The 9,742-nt window shown below is 51.4% G+C and overlaps 1 protein-coding gene and 1 long non-coding RNA gene across 2 annotated transcripts in view; one reads left to right on the forward strand and one right to left on the reverse strand.

Annotated features, from left to right (window-relative positions):
- LOC104988900 overlaps nt 1–244 on the reverse strand; it is a 3,263-nt gene extending 3,019 nt beyond the window's left edge. The window contains exon 1 of the long non-coding RNA XR_825300.1: nt 191–244. This is a non-coding gene — a long non-coding RNA (uncharacterized LOC104988900). The remainder of the gene's footprint in view (nt 1–190) is intronic.
- The window catches only part of ZNF263 (zinc finger protein 263), a 7,504-nt gene extending 459 nt beyond the window's left edge, over nt 1–7,045 (forward strand). The window contains exons 2-7 of the mRNA XM_010840376.1: nt 288–1,109; nt 1,956–2,136; nt 2,580–2,653; nt 2,916–3,042; nt 4,466–4,582; nt 5,066–7,045. Of these exons, the coding sequence (XP_010838678.1) occupies nt 723–1,109; nt 1,956–2,136; nt 2,580–2,653; nt 2,916–3,042; nt 4,466–4,582; nt 5,066–6,237 (2,058 nt within the window). The 5' untranslated portion in view covers nt 288–722 and the 3' untranslated portion in view covers nt 6,238–7,045. The remainder of the gene's footprint in view (nt 1–287; nt 1,110–1,955; nt 2,137–2,579; nt 2,654–2,915; nt 3,043–4,465; nt 4,583–5,065) is intronic.
- The last annotated feature ends 2,697 nt before the right edge of the window (nt 7,046–9,742 follow it).

The following is a 9,742-nucleotide window of genomic DNA, read 5'->3' on the forward strand; positions in this document are numbered from 1 at the left end:
GATTCTCAAAACTTGTCTGTGGGGGAAGAATTTCTCCACAGTTAGATTTTCGGGCCCACCCCGACACTCAAAAGCAAGGGGTCTCGCGTGACTCGGAGGTCTGCACTTAAGCTTTCCGAGGAATTCTGACCCCCGTACCCCGCTGGTCTACCCGTCGCACCCGATATAAGCTTAATTTCCACTAACCGACCTAGCGATCTCGCCCCTAAGGTTTCTGGGATCTCGGGCTCGCGCGACGGTCCAGTCTCCCTACCCCAATTGGCCCCCCCTTCGTCCCGCCCCCACAGGCAAATGTTTTCTTCTGATTGGCCAGCGGTAAGTGTGTGGCGAAACCTGACCCAATGGGCGCTAGAGTTCTCAGAACGTAATCCGGAAGTTGGTCCTGAGCAGTTCCGATTGGTTGTTGACGCCTAACGCGCGTTGAGACTTCCGGCGTGGGTGCGGAGCGCGGAGTCCTGTGAGGTGAAAGGCGTGGAGCTCAGGTCCTGTTCTAGGGCGGTCTTGGCGGGGGCGGGCCAAGGGGCGGTGCGGCGGCGCCCGCGAGCAACTGAGGCTGAGGCGCAGGAGCCGTTTGCGCTAGGGTTGGAGCCAGCTTTCTCGGCCAGGGTTTGGAGCCCCGGGCCACCTGGCTGTTGCGGACTCCAGCCATCCTTGCGCTGGGCCAGGGGCGTCTTTGGCGTGCGCAGCTGGTTTCGCGGCCAAGGTGGTCTGGGGGCCTGAAGATGGCGTCGGGTCCCGGCTTCCAGGACCGGGAAGGGCTCCTGATAGTAAAACTGGAGGAGGACAGCGCCTGGAGCCAGGAGCTGCCCCAGCCAGACCCAGGTCCCAGCCCGGAGGCCTCTCACCTGCGCTTCAGACGGTTCCGCTTTCAAGAGGCCGCTGGGCCCCGGGAAGCCCTCAGCCGGCTCCAGGAGCTTTGCCACGGGTGGCTCCAGCCGGAGATGCGCACCAAGGAGCAGATATTGGAGCTGTTGGTGTTGGAGCAGTTCCTGACCATCCTGCCCCAGGAGATCCAGAGCAGGGTGCAGGAGCTGCACCCAGAGAGCGGCGAGGAAGCGGTGACTCTCGTTGAGGATATGCAGAAAGAACTTGGGAGACTGAGACAGAAGGTAAGATAAAGAGCTGTTTTATATGCGGTTTGTTTGGCCCCAGTTGCCCATACGAGTTTACTTGGTTGCTCTGAGTAGATCTTATATGGGCAAGAAGACTTTTTGTAGATTAGTGAGGAACTTTCATTCTCCAGATTTGCCCCAAGTTGACAGACAGTGAAGAGTGCCCTGTTTCCACCTGGAGCAGTGTCTCCGCAGTAGAGTGAGCCCAGGAGTTAGCTTGCCAGGTTCAGATCCTCCCTCTCCTTCACACTTTGGGACTTTGGGCAAGTTACTTAATTTCTTCCGGCCTCAGATTTGCCGCTGGTAAAATAAGAATGTTAAAATACCTCTTTAAGGTTGTTTTGAGAATTAGAGAGCAGTATGTAGTTTGATCACGCGTTTGGCTTAGAGTTGGTGCTTAATAGCTGTTAGCTATTGTTACATTACAGTCTGCAGTCTAATCTCTACAAAGCTGGGTGGCAGTTAATAGTGGAATTTAAAAAGTTTGCAACTGAAGCTCTGAGGCCATATGCCCCAGGGCCACCCAGATTTACCTTATCCAGTAGTGAGGAGTGGATGCATCTAGAAGAGGTGGGTGAAAGTGAGAGGGAGTGAGGTGGGTCAGGAGCTGAGTGGGGAAGGTGTGCCCTGGGAGTGAAATCCCCCTGAACCCCACCCCTCACACACATTTTCTCAGGTGTACACAGGATCAGAAAAGTTTGGTTTTAGTGTAACTCTTTCTCTCGCTAGGTCTAAAGGGTTCGCCAGTCGTTCTCTGTTGAAGGCTTGCCCTCAGAATTCTGTATTAATGTCCCTTCCTTTTGGGCCCTGTTGTGATGATGAGTGATGTGGGTTGGTTCCCAGGTCACAAACCGTGGGCGGGGAACAGAAATGCTTTTGGAGGAGCCTTTGCCTCTGGAAACAGCACAAGAGTCACCGAGCTTCAAGCTGGAGCCCATGGAGACTGAGCGAAGCCCTGGCCGCAGGCTGCAGGAGCTGCTAGGCCCCGGCCCCAAAAGGGACCCTCAGACTGTAAAGGAGAGGGGTGAGGAACAGTTATCTGGGCAAGCGGGAGGGAGGAGGGGCTTTGGGGTTGCCCCTGACACTGGCAGGATGCAGCCTCACTGCCAAGGAGGGAGCGTTTCTGACCTGAGGGTCCCCAGATATGAGTAAAAGATCTAGAAGTGGTTTGGATTCCTCTTGGGGTGGGTGAAGGGAGGGGGATCTCTTAGGAAGTCTTTTTGTATGTAGAAGAGAGACTTTTAGAGCTCAGTGAATGAGGGCTTGAGTGCTTGGGCCAGCAGGAAAGACTGCTGGTACTCCGTTGTTTTGGGTGTCACCTTATTATCCCTCCGTTGCTTTCTGTTCAGTGTTGGGTCCTCCTAGCAGAGTCTGGGTGTCAGGGCACAGTGGACACTGTGTTGTGATAATCCTTGGGTTGCCAAGATTTAAGAATGCCATTCTCACCATCATTTCTGTCACCTTCAGCATTATCTGCTCCCTGGCTTTCTCTCTTTCCTCCCGAAGGAAACATGGAAGACAAGGAGCTGACTGGGCCCCAGGTGATGTGGAAGTTCTCATTGTCTCCCCCTAGTTGTTCTTGTGGGGGTGGGGTCCTTTTCCCACTTAGGATCCTTACCACCTCACCACATGCACCTCCCCACCTTCTTTGTTTGTCTCCTCCACACTTCACTTGTAGGCCTAACACCCTTCTTCCCCATGAAAGGAGTCCTTGGCACCCCTGGGTTTTGCCCTTTAACCTGTGACTCTGCTTGAATTGTTCTTGGTGCCTTAGGGCCTAAAGGTGATCTTGTGCTATTTCAGTTGCCTGAGAGCTTAGAGGACGTGGCTATGTACATCTCCCAGGAGGAGTGGGGGCGTCAGCATCCTAGTAAGAGGGCCCTCTCCCGGGACACGGTGCAGGAGAGTTATGAGAATGTGGACTCACTGGGTAAGGACTTCTTTTCCAAGGATGAAGACTGAGCCATTTCTGACCAGGGTCCTGTCCCTTAGCCACTTGCCTCCTGTGTGTCAAGTTCTGAGTTTGGCCAGGAGACCTGCTTTTGCCTAAAGTCCCTTGAACTAAGATCAGTTAAATATTTGTCAAATGCCATAGTTGGCATACTTAAGGGCCCCAGCTGCCAGAGATGAGGGCAGGGAGTCCGAGCCATGATGAACTTACCAGGGCAGAACAAGTCAAATCCAGTGATGCTCACCACCACCCCCATCCCCACTTCCCACGCATCACCCACAGAATACTGTGGGGCTCCAAGTTCCTGATGCCTTGAAATTTTAAAATGCTTATTCTTCCTACCTCACTTATGTTTTCTGTGCTCCATTAGTATTTCTGGGCTCTTCCCCAGAAACACAGGTTTCAGGGCACTGGCATCAACATTCTAGCTTAGTGACTGTCCCAGTCCTTGAAAACTGAGGAAGGGGGAAAGCTTTGTAGAAATTTGGAAATGATACATATTCAAAATGGGTATAAGTAATTTAAACATAAATTAAGGTGCATTTTCATTCATGTTGAACTATTATGCAGAGATTAAAAATGAGGTCTGTAAAACAGGGCCAAAAACTGATTGTTGGATTAAGTGGAGAGTGTGTGGGTATTGTATAATTCCTTCATCTTTTCTGCATGTATAGAAATTCTCATAATAAAAACTTGAAGGAATCTTAAAAACAAAAAACAGGACTGTGTATGTTACCATTGTAGCTATCTTGATACATACCTGGTAGAAAAGAAGTTTGGTTGCCTGCACGGGGGCCTTCTCCAGGGTCTCTGTCATTGTGCTGTGGCTTGGCACCCTAAGTTGAGCACAGTTCTTTCAGTGAGTGCTAAATAAGAAGAGTTCAGATCATGAGTTCTTGGGACTAACCTTTTTAAAAAAAGTCCATGTTTGATGGAGTTGGAGTGAGCATAACACAGGATGGCTCTTTAGGGTTTTAATCTCAGAGTCCCCGGTCCTTTTCTGATTGTCCATCATATTACATTTTTTCCTTCTGGAATTGTCCCAACTTAGTTTCATAAGGGTCAAGGCTTTTTCACAGTATTAAACTTTGATTCCTCAAGGAACTGACCACTCTGACCATGTGCATTTGAGTGTTGTTTTAATTACAAAAGTTTTACACTGTCATTGCAAAAAGTCCCAACTACCACACAAGTGTAAGAAGAAAAAAGCCATAGTCTCCCTCATCTAATTTCTTTCTCTGGAGGTAACAGTGGGAATAGTTTATGTTCCAAGTAGTTGCTGTCAGACTTACTGCACCTTCCGTATCCATCCACTGAAGACAGGGAGCAAGACTGTCTTTGTTTCTCTTGTCTGGTTGAGGAAAGTGGTGACATAGAAATCCTTTTCTTTCATTGTGGTCAGAGTCTCAGGTTCCCAGTCAGGAGGCCCTGAGCACCCAGGTGGAACATGGAGGAAAGCCCTGGCACCCCAGTGTCCAGACTTGCAAGGAAGGTCTGAGCTCCAGGACCCCAGCTCCAGGTAAGGAAAGCAGCTGAGCAGCCTGCCCAGCTAGTCTCCGGTTGTTGGGAATAAGGTATTTGAGGGTCTTGGTGTAAGGCTAGCCTGTCCCCACTGCCCACTTCCATCCCAGTGATGGCAGGCGAGGTTCCCAGGGTGCAGAGTGTAAGACGGCATTCATTCCTGGGCTCACCTGCCCACTTTTGTCCCAGTCTTGCTCCATCCCTTACTTTCCCGAAGGACAGAAGCTAGGGGCTCAGTTGGAGAGGGAGGTCAGGGCCCCCACAAGGGAAGTCAAGGCTGGTTTGAGCTCTCATTCCTGAGTGATGTCCCCACGCCTCATATGGCTGCCTGTCTAGAGTGAGTTACCAAAATGGGAAAGATGGGAAACCGAGGGAGAGCGAGGCCTTCTGGATTCCTGACCTACAGGCAGTATCACGCATGGGATTTCCTTTTCTCCTGCATAGACATAACATGGGGGTTTGATTTCTCTTGCTCTTCCAGGGGAAGAGAAATTTGAGAACCAGGAAGAGTGTGCTCAGTCTCCTTCTCCTGAGAGCATCCACTGTCAGGCGCTGCTGCCTGGCCAGGCCAGAGGGGAGGTGCCCTGGAGTCCTGAGCAGGGAAGGCCTCGGGACAGGGCAGAAAAGCTTTGGGAGCCTCCCACAGAGGATCGAATGGAGCAGTCCTTAGTGGGGGCCACAAGTTGCAAAAAACTGGGACGACCAACGGAACTGCAGGCGAAGAAGCTCCACTTATGTCCCTTGTGTGGCAAAAATTTCTCTAACAACTCGAACCTGATTAGGCACCAGAGAATACATGCAGCAGAAAGACTGTGCATGGGTGTGGAGTGCGCTGAAATCTTTGGTGGGAATCCACACTTTTTATCACTACACAGAGCGCACCTGGGAGAGGAAGCCCATAAGTGTCTCGAGTGTGGAAAAAGCTTCAGTCAGAATACCCACCTGACTCGCCACCAGCGAACCCACACAGGTGAGAAGCCCTATCAGTGTAATGTGTGTGGAAAGAGCTTCTCTTGCAACTCCAACCTCCACAGGCACCAGAGAACGCACACAGGCGAAAAGCCCTACAAGTGCCCTGAGTGCGGGGAGATCTTCGCTCACAGTTCCAACCTCCTCAGGCACCAGAGAATTCACACGGGAGAGAGACCTTATAAGTGTGCTGAGTGTGGGAAAAGTTTCTCTCGCAGTTCACACCTTGTTATTCATGAAAGAACTCATGAGAAAGAGAGGCTGTACCCCTTCTCTGAGTGTGGGGAAGCAGTGAGGGACAGCACGCTCTTTCTTACAAATCCCGGGACCCACCCCAAAGCAGAGAAGAAACTCTTCCAGTGTTTGACTTGTGGGAAAAGCTTCCGGCAGGGCATGCACCTCACCAGACACCAGAGAACACACACAGGAGAGAAACCATATAAATGTAACCTCTGTGGGGAAAACTTTTCTCATAGATCCAACTTAATCAGGCACCAGAGAATTCACACGGGAGAGAAACCCTATACCTGTCACGAATGTGGGGACAGTTTCTCTCACAGCTCCAATCGGATTCGTCATCTGAGAACCCACACGGGAGAGAAACCTTATAAATGTCCTGAATGTGGAGAAAGCTTTTCCCGGAGTTCACGCCTTATGAGTCATCAGAGAACTCACACTGGATAGAAACAATGGGATTTCTTTTGGGCCCAGTTAAGGTGCCCTGTTCAGAGGGGCCTGTTTTTCAGAGGTCATATTCCTTACCCATCGAGTAATTACCCTGCCCCTGCAGGGCAGGGTCCTTCTGAGGGAAGTACAGAAGCAGCAAAGGATTAGCATAAAACTGAAAAGGAATTCTGTTGGAATTAGTGAGAATAGCAAGTCTTTGAGACGACCCACTCAGGGTGGAATTCTGTGAAGTACTTCCTATCCCAGGACACTATCCCCCTCATCATATTTAGCCAGCTTGTGATGTGGGTGCCTTATTCTGTCCTGTGTCCGGAATCCACAGACTTACTGCTTCCTCACTTGGGACATTCATCAGGAATATTTGGGCTCCTGAGGCCCTTGAGAGCAAAGAAGAGCAATCAGGTTTCCTGGGAAAGCAGGAGGCACCAAAATACTGGTGGTGAGTTGCAGCTCTTCTGAAGGCCTGGCTGGGAAGTGCATAGGCAGTCCCGGGCACCCACCGTCAATGGCCTGACCATATTGGTCACTGGCAGGTCCTAATGTAATTGTCACCTCAGACAAAAAGGAACAAGAGACCTAAGGGAAATAGTAAGACAGAATTTGCAGGTCTGCCCGGAAATAGGCAGAGGAAACTATGTAAGTCTGAATTAGTTTACCCTTTGCAGAGATCGAGTCTTCAGAAGGTTCACGGAAGATGGGTTCCCTGGGAGACTTCGAAAACATGAATCCTGGGGAAGTTAGGAATCATGCCCACCCTTGTCGAAAATATGGTTGGATGTTAATAAATATCTTCAGGAAACACGAACTTGTGACTCATCATTGAGGGCCTTTGTCTTGTCCGCCACGTTGATCTGTCTTTGTCCACTTTGGGAGGAGGACCTGCTTTCTCTTTCTGGTCTTATTGCTAAGGAAGGTTCTGAAAAAGGTGACGGCAAGCGGAGGGAGGGAGGTGTGGCCCTGGCTGGCTCCAGGCTGAGGTCGCTATGTGGAAACAAGGGTCAAGCCCAGTGGCTGCTTTGGGTGATGTCATAAAGGTGTCCTCTAAATTTTGTGTGTGTGTTCACAGCAGTGAACATGCCTTTTGATTGTTTAGAATGTTTGCTTTCTTGCAAAGTAAAGATCTGGCTCTTCAAAAACAAGTTATTTTGGTCTAGGAAATGGTTGCCAGGAAAAAATGGTCCTGGTATGACTGAGTTATTGCCCACGAGTGGAGACAGACTTTGGAGAAGGCAATGACAATCCACTCCAGTACTCTTGCCTGGAAGATCCCATGGGCGCAGTCCATGGGGTTGCTAAGAATCGGACACGACTGAGTGACTTCACTTCCACTTTTCACTTTCATGCATTGGAGAAGGAAATGGCAACCCACTCCAGTGTTCTTGCCTGGAGAATCTCAGGGACGGGGTGTGGTCTGGGTGCTTTGCAGCTGGCACCACAGAAATCAAACCCGGGGGAGCCTGGTGGGCTGCCGTCTATGGGGTTGCACAGAGTCAGACACGACTGAAGCGACTTAGCAGCAGCAGCAGTCTACTGTTACAGGCAGGATTGATGACTTTGTAGTCATATTTGTATTTTGTTTTTTCTTGTAGTCATATTTGAAAAAGCAGGTCAGAGGTCCTTACAGTAGGGTCCCATGAAGGCATTGCAAGGGAAGGTTAAGTATATATACTTTTTACGTTACTCCTACTTTTACCCCACTAGTCTTCTTGGGAAAGAAACTAGAAGAGATTCCAGCTGGCTGTTTTGTCAAAAAGAAACTAACACTGGGGGCAATAAAGACCCCTGCCCCCGCAGTCCAGATGGGTACAAAGGAGGCTTGAGAGATGTGGACTGGCCCTGAGCAACAGTCTCATACCCTTGTAGCAAAAGTAGTGCCTGAAACCAGCAGAAAGTCTCCTGGTACCACGCATAAGCAATGTGAAAAAGCCTGGCAGAGGCCATCTAGAAGCATCAGGCCCGACAAAGGGGATAAAGCCCCATAACACCAGAGACAAGACAGAGTGATAAAACAGCACTAAGTCGCTTAGTTTTTATTTCCAGGGAGAGCCATCAGCAGTCACTGAGTTTTTACCCCATTTATGAAAGAACTTAACACGTTTCAGTGCAGTTAGGAGACGGAATGGTCCAGGGGAATTCAACAACAAAATGGTTAATGAAAAATGACTCAGGCCTACCCCCACCCCCCACACCATCTCTGACAAACAAGTGAATGTCCTTAATTCATCACTGAAACACTTTGAGCATCCCAGAAACTTCTGTGTTAAGAAACCAAAACTGATGGCTCACCAGGATCCAAACCTGCTTCAGGGAGATAGTGAGATTTCCCCAGGTGGAAAGGATGAGAAGAGAAAATGCTAAGTTTCTGAAATGTAGGCAATGGTAACCCACTCCAGTATTTATGCCTGGAAAATTCCAGAGACGGCTGGGGCTGGCAGGTTACAGTCCATGGAGTCTCACAGTCGACGCGACTGTGCACGCTGCACACACCGTGCACGCTGCACACACCGTATGCACGCACACCAGGATGTGTTTAGGACCTAAAGAGGAAACTGCCTCTCCACCCCAACTTCCCCTCTAGGCAGGAAAACGTTCTAAATCCTGGGTGAAGGATTTAGAACGTTCTAAATCCATCAGAGGGTGAAGCTTCTCTTGAGGCTGTTTCCCATTCTCTTGGGAGGGAGTCCAGGTTAAGTCTGGGAACCCTGCCACAGCCACCGGAACAAAGCGAGGAGCCTGGGTTTCTCTCAGGAGCTCTCGTCTTCAGGAAGATTTCCAGAAGCCAAAACGTCAGTCCTTTCTCAGGTTTAGGCAAAAAAACGAGGCTGCGGGTCCCACAGCTTAGCTTCTGGCGGCATCTGGGAGTGGGCGCAGGGCGCCTAGGACCTTGTGAGCCCCACCAGCTGGTCCCTTCGAGGATGGCTCCCGAGCCGGCCCGGGAGGAGCAAGGACTAGGGTGTGTGTGTTGGGGGCGGGGAGTGCTCGACGGCCGCGTTCCAGCAAACCTTTCCCCCTCCGCGAGGGCCTGGGGCCGCCTTGCGCAGGCAGCCCGCACCTGCCGCGCCCCGCTCGCGGGCCCTCCAGGGCCTTGCCTGGCTGCGCCCATCCTCAGGCCCGCCCTCCGCGCAGGCCCGGCCCGGGCCTCCCCGGACCTCGCCCAGTCTTCGGCTCCGACTCCTGGCGCAGGGCCAGGACGGCCGAGCAGCACAGTTTTCCCCTCCTTCCACCGCGAGAAGTTCCTGGCGGCGCGACTACACTCTAAGCTTCCCGGTCCGCAGGTGCGCGCGCTCACCCGCAGTCCGACCGTCCCTCGTGGTCCAGCAGGAGGCGAGCTGGTACGGGTGGGCAGGTCTCGGGCGGGGAAGGGTGGGCCTAGGGGCCCATGGCCCACTGGGAGCACCTCTTCAATTTTTAGTTCGCTGTCTCTGGCCACAGGATGGGGAACTGATGGCAGAGGAGACCAAGGAGACAGGTGCAGAGTGGATGCACCCTGGACTAGGAAAGG

The sequence above is a fragment of the Bison bison genome, unplaced genomic scaffold, assembly GCF_000754665.1.
Source record: "Bison bison bison isolate TAMUID 2011002044 unplaced genomic scaffold, Bison_UMD1.0 scf7180017864144, whole genome shotgun sequence".
NCBI lineage: Eukaryota > Metazoa > Chordata > Mammalia > Artiodactyla > Bovidae > Bison > Bison bison.